This window comes from Elaeis guineensis, chromosome 5, assembly GCF_000442705.2.
Source record: "Elaeis guineensis isolate ETL-2024a chromosome 5, EG11, whole genome shotgun sequence".
NCBI classification, from domain to species: Eukaryota; Viridiplantae; Streptophyta; class Magnoliopsida; order Arecales; family Arecaceae; genus Elaeis; species Elaeis guineensis.
In genome coordinates, this window is record NC_025997.2 from 17238734 (window position 1) to 17263418 (window position 24685).

The 24685-nt window shown below is 36.9% G+C and overlaps 2 protein-coding genes and 2 non-coding genes across 5 annotated transcripts; 2 read left to right on the forward strand and 2 right to left on the reverse strand.

Annotated features, from left to right (window-relative positions):
- Window positions 1–5296: 5296 nt before the first annotated feature.
- On the reverse strand, window positions 5297–5412 carry LOC114914247 (U5 spliceosomal RNA). The gene has a single exon (XR_003801035.2). It is a non-coding gene; the product is annotated as a U5 spliceosomal RNA (small nuclear RNA).
- Window positions 5413–7756: 2344 nt separating this feature from the next.
- Window positions 7757–8981, forward strand: LOC105045047 (universal stress protein A-like protein). Its single transcript, XR_012141420.1, has 4 exons — window positions 7757–8173; window positions 8289–8365; window positions 8446–8564; window positions 8712–8981. It is a non-coding gene; the product is annotated as a universal stress protein A-like protein (transcript).
- A 4835-nt stretch (window positions 8982–13816) lies between these two features.
- LOC105045049 (universal stress protein A-like protein) lies at window positions 13817–15638 on the forward strand. The gene is made up of 4 exons (XM_010923208.4): window positions 13817–14084; window positions 14883–14989; window positions 15124–15242; window positions 15352–15638. Exons 1-4 carry the CDS (start codon window positions 13889–13891, stop codon window positions 15431–15433), a joined length of 504 nt encoding a protein of 167 aa, XP_010921510.1. The 5' UTR covers window positions 13817–13888; the 3' UTR covers window positions 15434–15638.
- Window positions 15639–21598: 5960 nt separating this feature from the next.
- Window positions 21599–22633, reverse strand: LOC109505337 (large ribosomal subunit protein eL29z). Of its 2 annotated transcripts, none has more exons than XM_073257675.1 (3): window positions 22499–22633; window positions 22225–22328; window positions 21599–21954 (listed from the first exon to the last, which is right to left on the reverse strand). In XM_073257675.1, exons 2-3 carry the CDS (start codon window positions 22324–22326, stop codon window positions 21868–21870), a joined length of 189 nt encoding a protein of 62 aa, XP_073113776.1. In that variant the 5' UTR covers window positions 22327–22328; window positions 22499–22633; the 3' UTR covers window positions 21599–21867. The 2 variants fall into 2 exon arrangements, with proteins under 2 accessions (XP_073113776.1, XP_019703381.1); XM_019847822.2 differs by having other exon boundaries at window positions 22452–22601.
- Between the last annotated feature and the right edge of the window lie 2052 nt (window positions 22634–24685).

The following is a 24685-nucleotide window of genomic DNA, read 5'->3' on the forward strand; positions in this document are numbered from 1 at the left end:
ACTGAATTTTTTTATAATATATTAGAAATTTTTATCTTAATTCTTAATGATAGCATTTGTTTAAGAATTTTATTTTATTGAATGACAATATCTTATGTCAATTTACATCATTTAATTTGATAAGTTTTTTTAATGATACTGTTATATGAAAAGAAAATAAGTATTCATGAATCACAAAAAATAATAATAATAATAATAATAATAATATAAATCAGTAAATCAAATCAAGTTAGTCTGTCTAAATCACGTTGGTTTAGTTTGTTTTTAATTTTCTGTTAGTCTGATCTGATTTTTAAAAATATCAAATTATTTAAGACTAGTTCGACTTAGATTCGAGTATGAAATCGATCCAAACCGGATCATGCTCACCTTTAGCAGCAGGCAGCCAGGAGCTATTTTTAGGCTCGTCATGCAAGCAGCGATGCATCGATGAAGTGCAACCAATGATGACGAGGAGAAGCTGCCACAGGCCATGACAATGGAAGGACACAGAGTCCCTCACATACTGGTCCTCCAAGCCGAGCTCCAACCATGCACCACAAGTGCAAATTTGAACCCCACAACCAATTTTTTGGTTGACATGAAGTCAGCGTTTGTTGTCTCAAGTGTCTGTTGCAGCATGGATTCAGTCGTCTGGAACTTTGGAAATTAAGGGTATTTTTAGAGCATGCAGGAACAATTCTCCAAGCAGGGACTTTGGGCTGCAAAGGGAGGAGAGGTATGACAGACAAAGCAGTAAATGGAAATGACAATCAGATAGAACTACACAAAGGAGTAATTGAATGTTACCATAGATAATAGCATAATAAACATAGCAGAGAAGAGTAAATAACCATAGATTGCATCACCAGCCTCAATACATAGCAACAGTGAATTGGTATCAGGATGAGAGAGAATATATCATCCGATATGGAAGGCATCCAACCGGCAAACATAAATATTGCAAGCAATTAGAGCGCAGTGCATAGCAGCAGCAACGTTGGCTATAACCGGAAGTTACAGAATATGCATCAGCTAGCAAAATACGGACCAGCTCTGGATGTGACAAATATGAGAAATTTTAATAGAGGAAAATCGAGCAAGCCACGAAGTTATATCTAACATCCCGGGAGATAGACTCAAATCGATGATGATGTGGCTTCTGAAGCCAAGAAATGACAACAGATGGATCACCTTGAATCCAAATTGCTTTAGTATGAAAATGTATGACAAGATACTTTGTGGCAGCCCAAACCCTAATGAGCTCTGCAAAAGGAACTGAAAAATTTGGAAGAACTTTTCCCCCAATGACCAGCATGGAACTTTCATGATCTCGGATAACAAATCCACCCGCCGATCTGTCCGTTGTAACAGCTCCATCAAAATTAATGATGAGAGTCCCAAAGGAAGGGGGAATCCAAGAAATTAGTTTAGGTGATGAAGAGCGCTGTGTACACAGCTGAGGAACTCCCCAGTACCTTTGTTGGGAAGACATTACGTGCGGAGGAGCAATATGTGCAGGAAATTGATCCATGTCAAAACAGATGCACAAATGCAGAAGGTGCAATGGTGTAAGATAATGTGCTTGAAAAAGCCTTTGATTTCTTGCATGCCAAATAAGTGATGCCATGTAAGCTGCAAGAGCTTTCTCCCTCTTATCTACTTGGAAATTGGCTAAATAAGAATAGTGATCGTACAGAGAGCAGGAGATAGGACTACTATATTTAAAACCGACAAAATATGACCTGACTCGCAAATCAGATCCATGTTTGATCCGTCATAAATAGGTTTGGATTTAGACTAAATAAATTTGGATCATAAACGGACCGATCCGTTTAACCCGTTTAATAATTGGATCGGATTTAGATTTTAAATATCTGATCCGTTTAACCCGTTTAATATCCAAATCAGATTGAGTCAGATAACATATTGAACATGTTTAATCTGTTTAACCTATTTCTGATCCACTTAACCCGACCTGTTTAATCTGTTTAAGATCCGTTTAACTTGTTTAAAATCTGTTTAATCTGTTTCTGACCAATTTAACCATACCTGTTTAACATGTTTAACCCATTTAATATATTTAATCCGTTTAACTTAATTTGACTTATTTAATGAATGAATTAAACTGGTCGAATTGGGTTACCTGTTTAATAAATAGGTCGGATTCAGATTTGAATTTTTGATCCGTTTAATAACTAGGTTGGATTTGGATTGACGATTTTCTGATCTAATCCGTTTATGATCCGATCCGATCCGATTGCAATCCCTAACTATATTGTTATCTTAAAAGAACCCAACATTGTTAGGCATATGCACAAGTAATAATGATGATCTTGGCACAAGTCATATGGGCAAATTAGCATGCAGAATATTTCTAAAGAGCAACAATTTTTTTTTGCTGGTAACCATTGCCAAAGCAATTTCCAGCAAAAGCACTTCACTCGTTTGGGAACAGACAGATGCCATATCCAAGCGGTATGGATATTTAGTGGGAAGAATGAAGGCTCAATAAGAGCAGCTAGCGGCTATGTCTTTAGAGGAGACAGCTAATGATCTTGACTTAGCCCAACCCAACCGATCAGACCAACTTAATTGCACAAGGGGGATAGAGGCAACTGTAGTCAATATATCAGTACTAAAGATGGTAGCCAAAAGGGGGGTATTCTAAGAATTATGAAGTAAAATAAAGTCAGCAACGGTGAAAACATCCAGATCAAAAGCTACATTGGTAAAAGATGGCCAACAACACGGTGGGAAATTAGACAACCAAGAATCCTTCCATACATTTATTGTGAAACCATTACCGATCAGCCACATGAATTGAAATTGAATAAGATGGCCGATGGAAACAATTCTATGCCAAATAGGAGAGTAATGAGCAAGGGGATGATAAGAAATCCAAGAACGCTGGAATTTATATTTAGAGTAAACCAAATGTGCCCAAAGGGAAAAAAGTTGTAGGATTAATTTGGTAGCTAGTTTCTTTAGCAAAATAGCTTGCCGTTGTCGAAATGAGTAGAATCCCAAACCCCCAGTATCCTTAGATGAGCAAATAGTCTTCCAAAAAATAAGATGGAGATCAGGGTGGGTAGAAAAATATCCCCACAAAAAAGCACGAAATTTTCATTTAATATAGTCCAACATGGAAAGCGGGACTGAAAGAGAGGCCATCGCATATATAGAAATAGAAGAGAAGACCGATTATAGAAGCGTAGCACTTTCTGTAAAAGATAATGCTTTCCACTTTCGAGACTGAATTTTAGTAAATATTTATTTAGTAATGAAATTAAAGTCAGATGGCTGTAACTTAGAATAGATAATCAGAACTTCAAAATATTTCCAAACTCCTCGTTTGCAAGACATGGCAAAAATGGATGAAATGATTCTCTTAATAGATGGATCAGTTGAAGGACTAATAATAATAAAAGATTTAGATGTATTTACTAATTATCCTGAATAATAACAATATACATCCATTAATAATTTGAGAGTTAGAGCATCTTGAATAGTAGCTTTGGCAATAAAAAGATAATCATCAGCAAAAAATATATGAGATATGTGAGGCCCATTCCACCCTAAAATATACAGATGAAGAAGTTTGGAACGAACCACAACTTGTAGGATGAGGAAAAATATTTTTGAATAAAATAGAAAAAAAAAAATAACAAACATCCATGCCTTAAGCCACACCTCGTTGAAAACCAATCAGTGGTAGAACCATTCAAAAGAAAAGCATAGTAAGGGTTAAGCACCAAAGTAGCTATCCAGGTAACAAATTGATCAAAAAAATTAAACTACTTAAGAACTTTTAATAAATAACTCTATTGCATATGATCATAGGCTTTCTACAAATCTATCTTAATCAATAAAAGCCCACGAGAAGGAGCAGTCCTACTTAGAGAATGCATAATTTTTTGGACTACAAGAATATTTTCCATGATAGATATATCCTCTATAAATGTACTTTGGTTTGAGAAAATAAGACCCATCATCAACGGCCTCATTCGATTAAGCATCACATTTACCACCAGCTTATAAATTGTGTTACAAAGGCTAATGGGTCAGAAATCTGAAGGCTTAGCAAGGCGCTAAACTTTAGTTATCAAAATAAGATAGGTATCCTTCCAAGAGTTGGGCATACAAGAGGTTTAGAAGAATGTAAGGACTGTATTTACCACATTATTACCTACAATATGTTAAAAATTTTGAAAAAAAAAAGGCTGCAAATCCATCTGGGCCAGAGGCTTTATCTAGATTCATAATTTGCAAGGCCTTGATTAAATGTTGGTTTTAAATTTATGGTTGAAAAATGGACTAGTTGTAATTTATGTTAATATTGATACGTTTATATCAGATGCATGAATTAATAATCTCCTCAAAAAAAAAAATCATCAGATCTTTATTCCATGCTACAAAAATGAAGCACAAGAAGTTCGATCTATATAAACTAGGTCAGGCCTTATTACAGGTAAAACCTTGATGTCCTACTCGAAGACACGGATAGAATCTGATCGTGACGAACCTATATATCAGCCATTGACCTACACATCGACCATCAACCCGTATTTAGGGTTCCGATCTCAATGTCAGCATCTTCGAAAGCCGTCAATTCACTCTTGAGCTACCGACTCCAGTATCGACATCCAACCCCATCTCTGAGTGCATCAGATTATCGATCTACATTTTGATCATCATCCTCATCACCAATAGTCTCTAGACATTGAACACCAATCTTGATTTCAGATTCTGACTCCTATGTCAGCTCCGATCCTGATGTCTACCATCGATCTTCATCTCCAGTAGTATACGTGGTGAGCTGCGGAGTCATGTTCTTTCCTACCTCCTTTTCTTTTGATCTCTATTTTGATAATTATGTTCGAAAAATTTGATAGAAAATTCTAATACGATCCCATCAAATCTTGCTACCATTAAGAGCAACTGACTAGACAGCTGCAATCACGCACTATCAAAAAATTAGATAGAAAATCTCAAAATAATATATCCAAGGAAGTCAAGTAATCTTCAATTATTCTCTCCAAGGAAGTCAAGTAATCTTCAATTATTCTCTCCCACAACTCTTATCGCTATTTAACCCCCAAAATATGCAATTCTCTCAGCGCTTTTATTTTTTTCTCAGATTTCTGATATCTTTGCTGGACATTGTATCGTCAGCAATTCCTACGAGGCGTCTCCTCTCTTTTGGGTGGAAAGCAACATTCCAGGATCCTTTAAGTTTAAAATTAATTTGTAGAGTCCTTTAAGTTTAAAACTAATTTGTAGGGTCCATTAAGTTTAAAATTAATTTGTAGGGTCCATTTCCCTAGGGAAAAGACCCTCCAAAAATTGGCGTATGCTGCTTTGAGTGGCGGGCACACGGTATTCTTTAGTAAAAGGCGAAAGAATAGTTCGCTCTGCGCCCACCACGCAGCTGCGTGGTTTTGATCTGTCGTACCCCGAGTCATTTTATAGAACCGTAGTGTGTCTGGCATTCTTTTCTTACCCGATGTGGGACTAAAAACATTCTTCTCACGTAACACCTGCTTCAGACCTAAAAACGGCAGACCCCTGCACGGATTCAAACTCGCCTCTTCTACGTCTCCTCTCCGAATCCCCGTCATCGCTCAACCCTGGATCTCTTCATCTCTCCCCTCACCTTAAGAAATAGAAAACAAGTTGAGAAAGAGAAAACAAATTTTGAGAAATTAACAACAAAAGAGAAGGAAGGTCTGGGAATTAAAAATCTAAAGGAATTCAATCATGCACTGCTCGCCATATGTTTCCCGAAGCATCGTAATCATAAGGATGTTTTTTTTTTCTTTTCTTTTCTTTTCGTTTCTTTTTTTAAAACTTTTGAGGATGCCTTAAGGGAGCAGGTTCTCTTCATGTGGTTGGCCATAAGAAATCGTCCCCACACTAGCTTGGGAGATTCTTTCAAGAAAAAGGTTGGAACGCAAGCAATGAATGCCTCTTGTGAAATCTAAATTCAAGTTTAAAGGCCATCCGCACTCTATTTCTTCCCTCTGGACCGTTTGCAGAACCAAAAGAATTAATTAACTTTACAAATCAAATTGGGATCAATTGATCTTGGCTATATGTTGGAGTCTTTGGAAAGAAACAAACGGGAGACCTTTCCCTGATATATCTTTAGAGATCAGCCCGTGGCAGTCTTATGATTGCCAGTCCGCGCCCAGCATTTGGAGGGTACCTTCAATCTTTTGATTGAATAACAGATCAAAAAGGACGAGAATTATGCAATTCTCAACAGAAAGAATGGCTATATGTTAACCAAATCGCCTTGTGTTTGGATTAACCAGGAAAGTCCTTCTGCAATCGTGGTTGATCTCAATCAGAATTTGATCAACAAAAGCTAGCATAGTTTGAGGTCTGGAATTTTTTTTTAGAAAAAATGTTTTTTGGTTGAAAGATCTAAGTCTGGATTGAATGAGTATAGTTAAGACACTTGATGGTAACCAACAAAAGAACACACATTTAAAATACAACCATGCCTTATTTGATCAAGCCCGGCTCATTTTAAATCAAGCCCGGCACATTGAAAGTAATTTCAAACATGAAATTTTAAATCAAGCCCGGCTCATTTATTATTCATTCCATTCCAATGTTGCACCTTGCTGAGCATTAAATTTACTAGGTTAACTTAGAAGTGTGCAAACAAATCTGTCAAACCACAAACCAACTCAAATTACTTTTTTTTAAATTCAATTCAATTACGGTGGGAATTTTAATTCAACCTGACTCGATCCGACGCGATACATATATATCTCTCTCTTCTTTCTCTCTCTATTATATATATATAAAGCGTATGAGTGAGAGGAGAGACTTAATGTAAGAGAGGAGAGGCTTAATGTAAGAGAACATAATAATAACTCTTCGATCTACATCAATGGTTCAGACGAGAACGCAGTTGTCCAAATTATCCAAACATCCTAGGATTTATCCATTTCTTCCTTTTATTATTTTTTTAACATGCATGCGGCGCTCATCTGAACTATTGATATGGATTTAAGGGTTATTATTATGTCCTCTCAGCTCTCATATTAAGCTATACCTCTCGCTCCATATATAATATATATATATATATATATATATTATTTAAATTTAGTCCAATCCATTTAGCTCAATCTATTGAATATCAATCATATATAATAAGGAGCTCTTATGTTTAACCTAATGGTCCTAATCCATTGAGCCCAACTCATGGAATATTAACATGATAAACTGTATCGAGCATAATTGAATTTTTCGAATCGGTTTCAAGCGGCTTTTATAAATGGACAGTGCAGTTTGTATCCAATTTTACATGACTGATTTAAATTGATTCGATTTTATATTTATCTTCAAACTAATCTGATCCATGCACACCCCTACATGAACTTGGTACTCAAACTATCTCTTGAAAAAAAAAAAAAAATCTCGAACAGCAGATGATACAGTTCAACGCAATGACAAACTTGAAACGAACGCATATTAGGGAACAGAAAATATTCGAGCAATCTCCAACCCATCCAATCCCAAATTGTCCTCTCTTCGCTGGCAGATTTCCTGAACAAAAAGACCAAGAAAAAGCAAAGGAGATGCCCCGGGAGGACCCCACCGTCTGGAATTCTCGACGCCCCCGTACTTTGTCCACCCTCTATTTCCTTTTTTTTTTATTCAATCTTCATCAGCAGCGCCCGACCACCAAACAACCCTCCTAGTTCTTCCAAATCACAAAAACGCCACTACGAGCTCCCCATAGGCAGTGCCGCTCGCCCCCACGTCATCATCGAACAACAGCACAAGGTCAGTTTCTGAGAATAATTCAAAGACCCCGCGGCCAGCACCCCATTTTTCTCAAACCGCCTTGCCGCGGCCCTCCACCGGGTTTCCGAAACCAGGGCCTCCGCCCCACCATAAATCCTACTCAACCGCTGGAGATCTCCAACGACGACGACTAGATCCAGTTCTGGTCCGTAGATTCCCGGTGGCGATGACGGAGCAGGGGCGGCGGATCGTGGTGGCGGTGGACGAGGGGGACGAGAGCATGTACGCTCTCACCTGGTGCCTCCAGAACGTGGTGTCTCCACCGCCGCCGCGGCGGAGGAAGACGATTATTGCAAGGATACCCTCATCCTCCTCCACGCCCGTCCCTCTCGTTCCCTCTTCACGGCAATGGACGGAACCTGTAAGAAAAGTACGTGAGTTCGGATCCGCAGGGCTTTTTTTTTCCGGGGGGGGGGGGGGTTGTGGCATTTTTGGTAATTAATTGTGAGTCTTGGGTTATTTGTTTTCCTCGAATATGATGGCAGCCATGGATCGGCTCGGCAACAAGGCGGCGGAATCGGTAATGGAGAAAGCCAAGCGGATTTGCGCCGATTTCCCTAACGTAAACGTTCTTTCTTTTAGGCTTTCTCAGCCGTCCGTTTCATGATGGCTGGTGATGATGATGATGATTGTGACATGTAGGTGACGGTGGAGGCGCGGGTGGAGAAGGGAGATCCGAGGGACGTGATCTGCGAGGCGGTGGAAAAGATGGGAGCTGATATGTTGGTGATGGGAAATCATGGTTACGGTCTGATCAAGAGGTACACTCGATTCCTTCCATGTATCACACCCAGTTGACACTTTCGCATGCTAAAATTACAGTACAATAACATTCTAACGTTAGGCCATCAATTGTTGCCGAAATCATTTGGACCGATGAGTTTAGTTATGTGCTATGAATTTTGCAGGACTTTCCTGGGAAGCGTGAGCAATCATTGTGCACAGTGTGCAAAGTGCCCCGTTTTGATTGTGAAAAGGCCAAAGCACTAAGGACCGCCCCCTTTCTCTCTACTCCCAAGATGGGACCAACCAGCGGATATGTACGTAAGTGTGTGGATGAACTGCGCGACTAGTTGGAAATTGTAACTTGAGACCCTCGTAATGTACAATAATCATCAGAGGCAATAATCATGGTGGATTATGGTATTAGAATGGATTAACAAGTTACAAGTTATGCATTTACTATGTTTTAACTTTGAAGCATTTATATTATTTTAGTATGGATTCATGTTGCTTTCGTTGGTTAATCCAAATCGAGCCAAGGTTTCGAGAAAATCTTTATCTTTTCGTGTTTCACCAAGTTGTTTTTTTTTTTTGGATAATAATTTCACCAAGTTGTTGACCACTAAGTATGAAACTTCTACATTTTTCAGCTATGCAAACCAGTACTGCATGTATTTTGATTTTGAACCAAAAACATTAATTATCTCTTCTCAAAGCATCAAATTAACTCCCATATTCCAATGAACCTTAGGCATAATTGTTGGCATCATGATTGGAATGATGACTTGTTTATAATTATAGTGCATATGGTGTTGTTGCTCCAGGGAGAAATGGTTACTTAAGAGAATTCATGAGATCAAGCCATAATAATCATTAATCAACTCATATCTCTCTTGAATGCTAAAACATGCTTGAGAGAAGATGACTTATATTCTCTTCAATCCTTTTTGCTGAGAAGAAAAGGACAGTGACGTAACAGCTCAAGGAATTTGGAAATATCAATGAACGTTTTTATTGACAATTCACCTGGGATTAGCTCGCAGAGGTTTACAAAAAAAGTTCAACATCATTACTTTTATTTAAAATGAATAAGATGTTTAAGTCACGTCGTCACCAATGTTTCTCCTGTAATCAAAAAAAAATCATAAAATTAACCCCCTATTCTTCATTTTTTTTTCCTTCTCCTTCTCCGACCTAGGGTCAAAAAATTTCTTTCCAAGATATCTTGAAGCAAAAATTTCACCAGCACTCAATAAACCTGGAATACCATATTTTTCCACTAATATCTTCAAAATTCATCAGAAAAATTAACCAAATGCAAAGCAAGACTACTTAAAGAGCCAATATAAAAACCGTGAGAATTAGATAACATGGAATAAGGCCAATGATATCACTTTAAAATTGAATCGGATGCTTTGGTAACCCAATAGATAAAATTTGGAGGGGCTGGTCCCACCTTTCAACTCTTAGTCCCACCTCGCCTCCTGGAGGGTGACTTCAAATGGAATTGAACGCTCTTCGTTTGCCACTTGGGCAAGAGGTAGTCACATCAAACCTAACGTGTGGTGGTGACTACATTGCTAGTTGCAATCAAACCATCATCCATATCCATTCACACCAAGGATCTATCACATGATGGTAGAAATAAATAATTTGTAAATACTATCCTCTGATATAAATTCGGGCATTCTACCAATAACAACATAAATCAGGGTCCCATGATATGACCCTTGCCTATACCCTAAAATTATCAAAAATGAATCTGCACGGATCTTAAAGTAGTTAAAAAAAAAAGAAAAAGACTCCATTAAGGAGTCTTCTTTTTCCTAAGAGACTTCCAATCGGAGTGGGAAATCACCATCGGGAAGGAGTCAAACTCCTCCCCTTCAGCCCTATTTAAAGGGGAGGATTCTTCCCTCTTCTCTTGCCAAAGAATCGAAAGCAATTGGCAAGGATCGTCGAAGATTTTCGTGAAAGCCCTTCATCGTGCCTGTCTCAATTTCTCGCCACGGCAGTCGCAGGAGCTCAAGGTAAGCCCCGACTCCTCTTCCACCCCTTCCTTTCCTTGCTTGTGTGCACGGTCACCGACGATCGGGTTCATCGAAAAATTGAGATCAAAAAAATTCCTGTTTCGCCCTTCTTTTTTGGCTATTTTCAGCACCGGAGTCATCACCGATCGTCAGTTTGGCTTCCTCCAGGCTGCGCCGTCGCAGCCCCTGCTGCCGCTGACCACCAGCTAGCAATCGTGGCCCATAATCCGAGAAACAAGAAGGGACCTCACGGTCCCCTGTTCTGCCAAAGAAAAACCCACGGGAAGAAAAAAAAAGAAGAGAGAGAGTATCTCTCTCTTCCCTCTCATCCTTTGAGTTTGAATCTCCACTTTCACTTTCTAAAAACTTCATTTTCTCTCTCTAGATTATTTTTCTCTCCTAAGATTTTTTAGAATTATGAGAAGAGTGATGATGATTTTGAATGATTCTAATGAAAGCATCCTGATCCATGGTCATCGGACAGTATTAATCAAATCATGAACAACTAGATTTGATCATCCATGATTTTTTTTTGAATTATCTGTATACTGGTTTAACCATAACTTGATTAGATTATTTTGATCGGACCAATCGAGATGTTAGACCATGTCACTTGACCAATTTGGATTGTACTTCATAAATTTTCTCTTCTGACTTTCTCTCTCTAATTAATTTATGAACTCAATGAAGGAATCTCGACCCTATCACTTTAAAAATTTGATTTGGTACAATAGCTAAACTTTGAACCACCTATATCCTAATTGAATTTTGACCGAATGAAATTAGATGACTGGACCAATCTAGACAATAGGATGTAGATATCCATCAATTCTATCTTTCTTAATTATTCATGTCTTTTCTAATTATTGAAATTGATCCTGTATAGGATTGTGGATGTTTGATCATGGGATATTGCGATATGATCTATGAACAAAAGATTTCGGAAGAAAATTTTTAAAATTATGTAGATTTATTGGAATGCGTATGAAATAAGTAATGCTTTATATTTTCTAGATTTATCGATAAATTATAATATATTTTTTTGATATGATTTGTGAAATGATGTATGAATTGGATGAATGATATTTTATTATAAAAAATATCTTATTTTGATATGTTATGTGAAGCATGATTGAACATATTAATTTCGTTATGCATTATATTTATTGATTTCGATACCACATGATTATATATTTTCTTATCGAATTAGAATAAGAAACATGATTTATGAAGAATTTTGATATAGGAATGATATGAACTGACAACCTGACTATGTAAAAGACCCCGCCAATGGAGACAAATATGTTGACAACTGATTTGGCCTGAGGATTTATATCATCAGTGAGACCAGCGACATGTCGCCAGTGATACTAGCAACAAACCATCAGTGAGACCAGCAGTTCCAAAGAACTTTACTGCCAGATGATTTGTAGCTCACTGCAAGATGATACATGGTGTTATGATCCTGCTACAGGAAAAATATGATCATAGCTCATAGTTGATGAAAAGAATTTAAGAATAAAAAAAACTAAAATCTTAAAAGAAACTCAAATTTTGAAAAAGAAATTAAGTGTCATGAACTATATTACATAATTGAAATTGATTTCGAATTGATAAACTCTATATGCTTATTTTTTATAAATGATTATTTACTTTAATGCCTGATAAAATCTATTGAAAGTGATCTTTGCTTACTGGACTATCTAACTCATTACCTTCTATTTTATTATTTTTACAGATGTTGAGAAATTAAGATGATACAAGATATAAATGAAAGAGTGATTAGAAGCAGAACATCCATACTTTTATTTTAGATTGAAAATTTTATTGAATTTTGATGTAAGATCTATTGAATATTGTTGAATTTATTGAGATATTAAAGTTAAAATTTAGATTGTTATATTTTCAATTTAAATTATTAACTAATTATTTCGCTATTGTTTTATGATAGAATGATAAGATGCTTTGCATGTTTGTAAGGAGAGTCCCTATGAGTATGCGATGGTTGCCATGACCTTCAGCTCACAATCTCGGATCAGGAACGTGACACTTGATTAAGTGGATCAGCTAATAAACTCTATTGGGTCCATGATATGACCCTTGCTTGATTAGGTGGATCAGCTAGTGGGCTCTACCTCAAGTCCCCAGTCATCTACATTACAAAATGCTCCTCAAATTTTAATATCAATCAATGCCTCACAATAGTTCTACAGATCTGCAATATATCATTCCGATTCTAGAAGTTGAACTTCTGATGTCAAAAAATGCAATTGACTGAACTATTCATTTCATCCCTAATGCCTATATTAGCGAGCACAATGTATTAGCATATTTTTATTTCTTTCTTTCCAAAGCTTGTATCGGTAAATTTCTCTCTTTTTCTGAGGGAGATCCATTCTGTATATATAATTATTTAGATATCATAAGTACTTGAAATGCATTATCTATATATTAATTCAGAACTTTTAGCTCCTAAACAATGGTGTCTAACCACTGGGACTAGCTCATTGGTTCAATCGATAAGCTGAAGGCAATAAATCATGTCAAAACCAGGATATCTAATTCTACCATTTTCTTTTAGTAAGTATTTCTAATTCTCCCATTTTCTTTTAGTAACTATATCTAATTCTCCCAGTAAGGGGAGAACCCAAACAAACCAAATATAATGGGGCATCATCTTACAAAGTTCTATCTTGTCTGGATAACATAAACCTAATCTTATCCGACAAGCCAGCCATCGCAGAATCCAAGCAATAACTGACTAGAATCCAAAAAAAAAAAAAAGATATACTTTTTCTCCTTCCCCCCTTTTATCCCATCCACAGGCCATAGCGCGGGCCAACCAAGGCAGGATAACTTCGCCCATCCTTTTCCTCCAGAAGCTTCACCCTGAGGCCCGACCAATTCCGTATTAGCTGAACTCAAGCTGGCTCACCCGCACCTGTTTTTACGTCCCCAGTTTTGGCCCCAAATCCCGCTTTTTCTTACTCCCCGTGATCGAGAGTTCTAGACCCTTATCACCAACACCAAACACCTATTCTGATCCAACCGACAACAGGCACGTGTTTACTCCAACTCCCGACCAAGGTTTATCCTCGTCAACCCAATCCCTCATCAACATAGATGCTGTTTGGTGTCCTAGTTGAGACAACGAATCTAAAACAGATCTTTGAAACCGCGGAACTCCAAACCGGAAACCACCAACCGCCAAACCGACGGCCACGCCTGGCTGGTATTTAAAATGAACGGATCGATCCAGCCCCTTCCAGATCGTGCATCATCTAAATCTTTCTTCTGATATTTTTCCTGGTTCTTGGTTTGGTGTGGGAGAGATGGCCGACGTGGCGGCGATAGAGGAGCGGAGGATAGTGGTGGCGGTGGACGAGAGCGAGGAGAGCATCTACGCCCTCCAATGGTGCCTCCACAACCTCATCCACTCCGCCGGAGAGGGAGCTACTGCTCGGAACACGCTCATCCTTGTCTATGCCCGGCCACCGCCTCCGGTGTACTCCCCGTTGGACGGCACCGGTACGACACATAACCCACAGCGCTGCACGTGTCCTTGTTCATCTTTATTTTTTAATTAATTACTTTTCTATGTCAAATTTATGCTAACACCAATTGATTGACGTAAGCGCATAAATCAGGCGCATGCTTAAAGATTTTAAAAATAGGTGATCAACATTTTGAAAGTTTCTTGTGTATGTCTCGCTGGTCATCGGGCTTTGTTGCTTTAGTTAGTTGATTATTTTGGGTGTCCAAACTAATTAAGCTCTGGTATGTAGAAGCACAGTGTGTGAATTATGAGCGGCACTTCCCTTAAGTAATCACACCAGATATAAGTTCACTGTTGCTGCATTCGGATTATTGTTTGTTTTCAGAAAATGTGCCAAGTTTTTGAGAAGATATTGGGAAGAGAAATATCCATATAAAAATCTTATATAGTAAGTATCTGGTTTGCTTTCAATTCGTTGCTTGTGAAATCGGAAAGCAAAGCTTTGTCCATCTGCCTTTGTTTTGCTTGAGAAAGAATGGGAAACAAGGTTTTGGTAGGATGATTTGGAGAAAGAATGGGCTTCACATTTAGAGTTTTAAATAGTAGAATGTCTGTTTTGCAAGTACTTTAATATAACTTAGAGTGGGTATAGATTGCATAAGAAAACCGGATGGTAAAGGAAAATTTCTCATAAATATTATTTGATACATTGACAAAGTTGGAACAGGTTTGAACTGAAACCTGGCTTGCTCTGCCTGCCAACGCCACGTTAGAAAAAGGCATTATAATTTCAAGACTCATGTTGTTTTATTTTTCTTCATTCTTTTCAGGTTACTTGTTTTCTGATGAGGTGACTGCATCCATAGACAAATATAGCAAAGACCTTGCAGTTTCGGTCATGGAAAGAGCTCGGAATATCTGCAAGGACTACAGCAATGTAAGATCAAAACTCGTCTGAGCAACTCATCAATACTACAGAATAATAGGATTGTAATCTTAAGTAGCATGCACAATTTCCTACAGTCATCACTACCCTTACTAGTAATAACTCTTCTGTGACAATGTGGTCAGATGAAGGTGGAGGAGAAGGTTTGTGTTGGAGACGCCAGAGATGTGATATGTGAGATGGCGCAGAAGCTGGGAGCTGACCTGTTGGTCATGGGAAGTCATGGCTATGGTTTCATTAAGAGGTGATAAATTAACAATGAGCAAATTTAAACATATATATTATTCTATTCTTCCTCTTTCATTACTCCTTAGCTGAGTAACCCCGGTGCTTATGATCTGAGTGCTTTCCAGGGCTTTTCTGGGGAGTGTCAGTGATTACTGTGCTCGAAATGCGAAGTGTCCGGTTCTGATCGTGAAACGCCCGACAAAATAAAGTTCTTCCTGCTTTGCTGCATCTTTGCGAAACTTGTAACCAAATAATCCAGTGAGGGCAATGCGACAATAGTTGGAGATTTGTAGTGATGTACAGCTGCTGAGTTTAATTCACCTACTTTGAGAGCAATAATATCTGTAAATAGAACTTACCAGATCCAACTTGACCGCTTTCTTAAATGCAAGCATTTCTTATATTGTTCGCCTCTCTGAGTGTTCAACAGTGTGCTTTGTGGGCATTTCATTAGTTCATACTTCTGCCTCAGAAGTTCTACCAGCAACTGAGAACATTGCAGGTATCTGCAGACATGGTTTATGGATTACCTACAGCTATGTGAAGCTCATCATCTTGGTATACTTACAACTCCCATAATTTATGTATGAATCAAAATTTGGTGAGCTCTAAACTATGGACGATTCCAAAGGATCCAGATCTACATTCGAATGGGGCACAAAACATCTTTCGAGCCTAATTCAACAAAACCCAACCGACCGACCAACGGGTCACAAACCTAATTCCACAAATATGAAAAATGGTAACAGCAGGAATCTCTTATATCAAAAGCTGCTAGACGTCCGAGAGCACATTGATTGCACTGATGACCTCTCTGACAAAAGCATAAAAACCAATTACGTGGTCCAAGCTCTGTTGATACGATTGTAAGTTTGATAACAAATTATATTTGATTGATGTGACAAAAGAGATGTACCAACTCAATCCAATAATCCGTAATCAAGCCTCACCTATTAATCATTGGAGAAATCCACAAGAAAGGCCAGATCTTTTCTCATAGTGATAAACAAATGCATGCCACAAGTTAAAATTCTCTAAATTATGACAGAAGAAATCCACATTCTTCCGTTGTAGAAGAACAAATCCTCAATATAGCACACTTTTTTCCATTATCTCTTGTTTCCAGGCCTCCTACTAATACATTGGGTGTATTGACACTACACTTTTTCAGTCTGCAACCAGCCTTGGTTTCTGATACCTGTTACCTGCATAGACACTGTTTCTATGAAGAAATTAACCCCTACAATGACTAATCAGCCAATGAACCTTAATTATTTCTTCACAATTTATCAATCAACTTTCTAAAAAGTACTGCCAAGTGTCTACGAAAGCCACACATTCATCATAAGTAACTCTTGATGTCAATATCGAATTGTCCACCCATGAACAAGAAACGGAAATCCCAGGTGTGCCAGCTGATGCTATTTCAAGGGCCACGGCACTTCATCTTGGCCTAAAAAATAATTTTGAAAATTGGAAAAAGATCTCTTTCAAGTCTCTATCATTGTCCCGAACAAAGAAAAAATTCAAACAAGATCATGAATAATTAAGTTACCAACATTCATCAGAGATGCATTAGAAATAAAAAATTACCACCATGTACATTCGTTAAAGCTTCCATGAGTGCATATTTTGATGTCTCAATCATACACTAGATGGAAATATTGAAAAGTCATGAGCCTAAGCGCGTTGGATCACTGATTCATACTCAGGTTTTTGCCGGACCCAGACACAACAACAGTTTCCATCACAAAAAACAATATTCCATAAGAGAACCTGCAAATCATGCGTCCAAGCATCTACAAACTATATACATATTCAAATAACAAAAAAAAAAAAAAAACTTTTTGTTGAATATGTTATTGGAATACATACCAACCATACATAAATTCCAATACCAAGCACGATATGTCAAATCACATGTGCACACATCTAGACTATTCTGTTTGGAAGATATAATGCCACTGATAATGCTCAAAATATTTGTTTCATTAAAGCTTTTTATCAGAACGGTGAAATCCACTATTGACAAGAAAATCTTAAACATCTGATATTGACAAATACGTTATATTAGAAGCAAATCTATTAAATCAAAGTTTCATAAGTACCTTCTAAAAAAATTGTAATTCACATATCTCTCCGCAATGCTAGCAATGAACATTCACCAGAAGGCAGATTAAATTAACCACTACAGTGGCCGCATGAGCAGATGTACACCACATGTGCCAATATGACTTCAGACCTGTATTCTGGTACTTTATACTTCAACAACTACATTATCTTTGATGACAAAAACCAATAAGAACATGAGTAAATTATGCCCACAGTTTTGAAGAATAAGCTTATAGAGCATTAACATTAAACAAAATCAAAACGTAAGCAACATACATGGTGGCTGTAATTTAAGACCATTGTTTGGAATCATGATCCTGCTTCCATGAAATTTAATTGAAGGCCACTTTAGGATAGAGCAGAATACTCACTATTCACCAAAAGTCAATAATACCATATAACATATTTCTCATGTTCCTTTCCAAAAAAAGGAACCGACAAGAATGAGAAATTATACCACATAGTCCATGAAAACTCCATAAGAGCGACCAAATGCCAGCAAGGCATCTGATGCACTACAAATATTGTTTTCCCACTTTTAGAGAACCACTGGCAATAAATAAGAAAACAAAATACAATTCAATAGGGAAAGAAACCAAAATGATTAATTGAATCACAAGAAAATGTACCAAATTTTATTGGAATTAAAAAAAAAGTCAAACATAAACTTAATTAAATCATAATTTATTCGAATAACAATTTATTAACAAAGCAACTAACAGAAAACAAACTTTCTAACGACTCTCAAAATAAACATCAGTCCCAAGTCTTTAGTTAGATAAGTTCAGATTTGTGGAGTGGAGTGGAAGTTGTAGGTTCTAGGTTAAAAATGGGTTTCAAATAGGTTTAGATAGGTTTAGATGAAAGTGGAGAGCTTTGGGTTAAAATTAATACCTCAGCCCAAGCTATTGAGAAGCGTCAAAGTTTCCTTCAGCTGTAACTCCAATTTTCAACTGTTCTGAACTGTTTTTCAGCAACAAATCAGTACTGTAATTGCTTCAACCTATAATTCTCTGCTCTGCACAATAGGGACAATAAACAGGGAGGAGTCTTTAGTTAGATAAGTTCAGATTTGTGGAGTGGAGATTGCAGGTTTTAGGTTAAATATGGATTTCAAATGGGTTTAGATAGATTTAAAGAAAAGTAGAGAGCTTTGGGTTATAACTAATACCTCAGCCCAAGCTATTGAGAAGCATCAAAGTTCCTTTCAGCTGCAAGTAACTTCAACTTTCAACTGTTCTGGACTGATTTTCAGCAGCAAATCAACATTGTAATTGCTTCAGCCTATAATTTTTTGCTCTGCACAACAGGAACAGCAAACAAGAAGAGCACTACAATTTCTAAAGAAGTCATGAAAGCTTATGTTCAGCCGTCAACTCTGAGTGGGGCATCGAGCGACACTTATAGTAATAATAAGAGAGAGGCATGGCCAATCTAGACTCAAATAGAGAAGAGGGGCCAATCCAGGCTCAGATTACGAAGAGGATAACACCCAAATAGGACAGCGAAGAGGTAGATCCAGAATTTTCTTTTTCATTCAGGATGGATATTTATTTAAAGAAATATGATTTTGGTATACCTGAAGGATCACTTAGAGAGAACTTGGTACAAGAATTGCACAGCAAAAGTTTAGGAGTACATTTTGGTCAAGACAAGACTTTGGGATTAGTACAAGAAAGATACTTTTGGCTTAAGATGCGGAGAAATGTTGTGAGATTTGTAGAGAGATGCCCAACTTGTCAAACTTTTAAAGGCCATAAACAAAACATGGGGTTATATACATCTTTACCGATGCCTATTGCTCCTTGGGAGGACATCACCCTAGACTTTGTATTAGGCTTATCACGAACTGCTCGAAAAGTAGATTTAATTTTTGTTGTTGTTAATCGATTCACAAAAATGGCACATTTCATACCATGTTAAAAAACTTCAGATGCATCACATATAACGAACTTATTTTTCAAAGAAGTAGTACGTCTGCATGGCATTCCTAAATCTTTCACATTAGATAGAGATACTAAATTTTTAAGCTATTTTTGGAGAACTCTTTGGTCTAAATTGGGAATAAAATTATAATTCAGCAGTGCGTACCATCCCCAAACAGATGGACAAACTAAAATGGTCAATCGATCCCTAGAAAATTTACAAAAGTGTTTCACAGGAGAAAAGCCATACCAATGAGACTTAATTCTACCACAAGCTGAATTCACCTATAACAGCTCTATTAACAGAACAATTGAAAAATACCCTTTTGAAGCCTTGTATGGCCGACCTATTTCTCACATCCTAAATAGAAATCCTCTATCTTTTTTCGAAAGAATCAGTGCTGATGCAGAAGCTTACTTAAAAAAAATTGAGGAAACACATCAAAGTATCCTTGATAAGCTATAGGTTTCATCTCATAAATATATGGAAGCCACCGATCAACATCGAAAAGAGAAAGTGTTCGACGAAAGGGATTTTGTCATGGTCCATTTCCAAAAAGAAATATTTCCAGTTCGTACGTATAGCAAACTGAGCAGGAAAAAATTTAGCCGTTATCGCATCATCAAAAGATTAGGACCTAATGCTTATCTACTAAAACTTCCGACCGACATACCAACTTCACCAGTATTCAACATCCAAATTCTATGGGGATCCACCAATAATTACTGAAACCAATGCTTCGCCTTTTCATAACACGAGCAACAGTACAACGGACCGGATTGAGGACATCGTGGATGTGCGTAATACTGCTACACGTCAAGGAGTGACTCGACGATTCCTTGTTAAGTGGGAAGGACGACCATTATCAGATTGTAACTAGGTGGAAGAAGCTGAACATCAGTCTTCGCAAAGACTTGTACGAAAACTACATGGAAGCCATCTTGACAGGATCGAGATCTTTCCACCCCGGAGGAAATGATGCGGGCATCAACTAACTTTCATGGTAAATCTCTTAATAAATTTCAGTCCCATGTTTTAATTGGATAAGTTGAGGTTAACTAAACCCAACCTTAAAAAAAAAAAAAAAAAAAAAAAAAAAAAAAAAAAAAAAACTAAGCTAAACCCTTCCTAAACCTGAACCAAAACCTAGATTCGAGAGAGTTCTTTTCTATCTGAATTTTAAAATTCAAATGGGAGAGATTTAAGCAACAAACTAGTGAAGATATCTTAGTAACAATCTAAAATTTGAACCAGAAGTTTGTTGAGATTTCAAGAAGAAAAGTCAGCTGTTGAAAACTGACTTCGTTAGATATAAAAAGAGGGTGCCGACTTCAAACAAGGAGAAAAAAAAATTAAAAAAAAAATTGGATCTACCTCTTCACTGCCCTATTTGGGTGTTATCCTCTCTGTAATCTAAGCCTGGATTGGCACCTAAGCCTGGATTGACCATGCCTCACTCTTATTATTGCTACAAGTGTCGCTGGATGCCCCACTCGAAGTTGACGGCTGAATGCAGACTTCCACGACTTCTTTAGAAACTGTAATAGCCTCCCTGTTTGCTGTCCCTGTTGTGCAGAGCAGAGAATTATAGGCTGAAGCAATTATGGTGCTAATTTCCTGCTGAAAATCAATCCAGAATAGTTAAAAGTTAGAGTTACTTGCAGCTAAAAGGAATTTTGATGCTTCTCCATAGCTTGGGCTAAGGTATTAATTATAACCCTAAGCTCTCCCCTTCTCTCTAAACCTATCTAAACTCATTTGAAGCCCATCTTTAATCTAGAACCTACAACCTCCACTCCACAAACCTGAACTTATCTAACTAAAGGCTTGAGACTGGTGTTTATTTTGAGACTCGTTAGGAAGTTTGTTTCCTGTTAGTTACTTTGTTAATGAATTATTATTCGAATAAATTGTGATTTAATTATATTTTATTCTCTTATTTCTTGCAAGTGGTTCTCCAAAAGTGGGAAAACAATATTTGCATTGCATCAGCATCACTGGAACAATTAAGAAGATTCAAAAGTTCTAGAGCTAAACTGAAAAAGAAAATATACTGACAGCCTTAGGATATTTAGTGTATAAAAGCACCGTTCTGAAGTAAAATAAAACTAATAAGTGTTATAATTATCACTGGAAAGGGTTGACTTCCACGGAGCATCACAAAAGAAAGAGGCATATTATTGCCTCAACGCTCCATATATGAAAGTAGGTGTCTTGTTTCATATACTAGTTATATACGGAGCTAAAATTTAGCTCACCAAATGGGAAAAATAATCCAATCTATCTTCACCACAATCACAGGCATTCCTACTTCATATACCAGAAACCATTCAATAGCTTTAAAATAGAAATCCAGTCTCATTAGATCATAAAAGAAAGCAAGAGACAATTGGCACAATACATGGACCATTTATGTCCCTAAAATCTGGCAAACATAGTTCCTGAAACAAATTAACAGTGTCAACTGCTAAAGCATATAATGTTGAATCAAGACACTAGCATATCCAATGTTCTCAGGAATTCAAGAGACAATATGAAGGTGCAATTATAACAAAATTCTAGTTTGAAACTCCTAAAAGAAACCCCATCTTATATCCCATGCTCTACTCCTCAGCTTCAGAGCCCGATGCTCCGTTCTTCTTGTTGTGCTTCCTCGCGTACCTTTGGTTCCTCAGAAACTTTGGATCCATCTGCAAATATATGAAATAAAAAAGAGATGTAAGATCAAACATAGAATAAAAGCCATGGAATAATGGAATAACCTTTGATGCCAAAATCATAAGAACAAAAAAAATAAAAAAAAAATAACTTGGAGCACAATACAGATGATACATGGAAAACGTTTTAAATATATCAAGTAGACAAAAACATTCACAAATCAAGTTCACCCAAGTTGGGGGATTTTTTAAAAAATGAATAACTGGAATAAATCTAAATTAAGACGAGAGAGAGAGACATACCCCCTTGGTGGAGGTCTGTCTGTGCCTCCGGGGCTTCTTGATCCCGTTCTTGTGGGCTTTGTAGGACTGGTTGTGGGCCGTGTGGTTCTTCGACTTCGCCATTTCTGAACGTCAAAAAAGGAAAAAAAAAAAACAAGAAGAAGAAATGGAGAAAGAGAGTGAATACTATGGAAATCCAGGAAAAAAACGATATTAGAAAATAATTAATCTGCGACGGTGTCACATACGCAGATCTACCGAAACGACCGTTGGCGGAATGGATTGAAGGCGATACCTGAGACGACCGGAGCTCTCTCGGGGGACAGCTCGATAGGGTTAGGGTTTGGGAGTGGTGGAGATTATTTATTAGGACCCTTCGCGACCTCGCTAGTCACGTGAGAAGCACGTGCTAAAGTGTGGGAACGTTGTGCTGGTATCGCAGGTTTGTTGCCAAAATGCTAATGTTAGGCTTATAGTAAGATCAAGGCTGCAAATGGGACCAGTTGATCCGTGATCTGATTTATTTAGATCCAATCCTATCTGTTATAAAGGATTTGTGGGGTTAGATCGGGCTCTAAAATTAAATTCATTCTATCTTCTGTATTAAATCAAGGTATACTAAATTCAAATCTAATCTGATCTAAACTCAATATATCACTGAGATCTTATCTATTTGAGCACTTAAGTTATGATTTAAATTTTATATAAATAATATTTTTAATATAAAATTAAATATTAAATTATTTTTATGCCTTATTTTGTTTGAAAGCAATATAATTTATTATGTATTTTGTGTGATTAATAGTACTTGATTATGTCGTAATTAAAATATAATTGGATATATTTGACTCGAATTCGATCTTAATCCAAATTTTTTGAATTGGGGTTGGATTATTTATAGACTCAATTTGACTCCAATAATCCATTGAATCAAAAATTTTAATTATAAATCCAATCCGATCAAACTCAATTTTTTATTGGGTCTGTTGTGGGTCCAACATATGGATTTAGTCAAGTAACCAGGTTAGATAGGGGTCACTTATGATCCGCACCGGCCCATTTGCATCTCTAGTTAAGACTAGCTTTTGGTACATGAATCGGAGAGGTTCAATTCATGGACCACCATGATCATCCATGATTATCGAAATGATGATAATTAATAGTCCCACTCACACATTGTGATTGAATCTTGACTCTTTAATGAATAATTACAAATTAGAGAGGAACCAAACACTTTGCCATACTTGAGAATAGAATCTATAATAGTTTTCCATTTGAAGAAAATATTATTTATGAGCTTTTATGTTAAGTTTAAGCTAGGGCATTTGGTGCATGACTCATTGGCTTTACAAAAATCTCGCATACAACTTATTGCATGACTCATATTTTATTTTTTTTGGATAATCTATAAATAAGTTTTTTTTGCATGAAACATACATTCTCTGCCTTGAAAGAGAAACTCTTTCGCCATTGATAAATACCCATCTTTCGTGACTATTATATAGATGATCAGTAATGATGCAAGAGCTAGTGTATGGAAAGCCACTCTTCTAAATGTATAGAGGTGGAGGTTCCTCGTATCATGACGAGTGATACGGGTGAAAGTTGAACAACTATATTTCATCTATCCTTGATCATATAATAGTTGAACAGTTGGAATTGACCGAATTTGAGTGGTAGTTTAAATATGATCTATATTTTATCTTAATTGCAAATATCCTAACTATTTGTCTATTTTCTATGAATTGTCTGGACTTAATATGCAATGTATCATGTTAAAAGGTTACTTTTTTCAGGAGTCACCCATTTACTTCAGTTTGAGATACATTTTCAAATGAATTAACTATATTTTCAAGATCTGCACACTATGCCATATGCAAACCAGAAACTTACATATTTGCCACTTGGATGGATCATAAGAACCATTCACCCTCAAAATTGTAAACTTCATATCGTTTTTACATGTGTTTATTTGTGATATGATATACGAGTCCATGACTAGTATCACCGTGATAATAAGGATGTAGGTTTGCCTTGTTATTGTATATACTATTATAATGTAAATAACTTTTGAGCATTTGATATTAACCATTCGCTTTTCTTGAGATCCACTTTCTAACCTTGATATATATTTTGTATAGACCATTGTGTTTTGTAGACAAATGCAAAATACATTTAGTCAGTCAAAATGTACATTATTTTAAAACAAGAGTGCATTTATTGAATATAAAGAAAAACTATAGATGCTTCCTCTTACATAAATATAATCATTCATGTCTCTCTTAATCTATAGAAACACAGTTGAGAATGTAATTGAAGGGATTAGGGATTTGATCACGTGAGTCAAAACATCCTCATAACGCCATGTTGTCAAATTTTATCTTCCATGGCATGTATGATATGACAATGCATCATGCCAATTACATGCACACATTTCTATAGATCCCGATCATCGAATGCTCATATCAGTGATAGATCCACA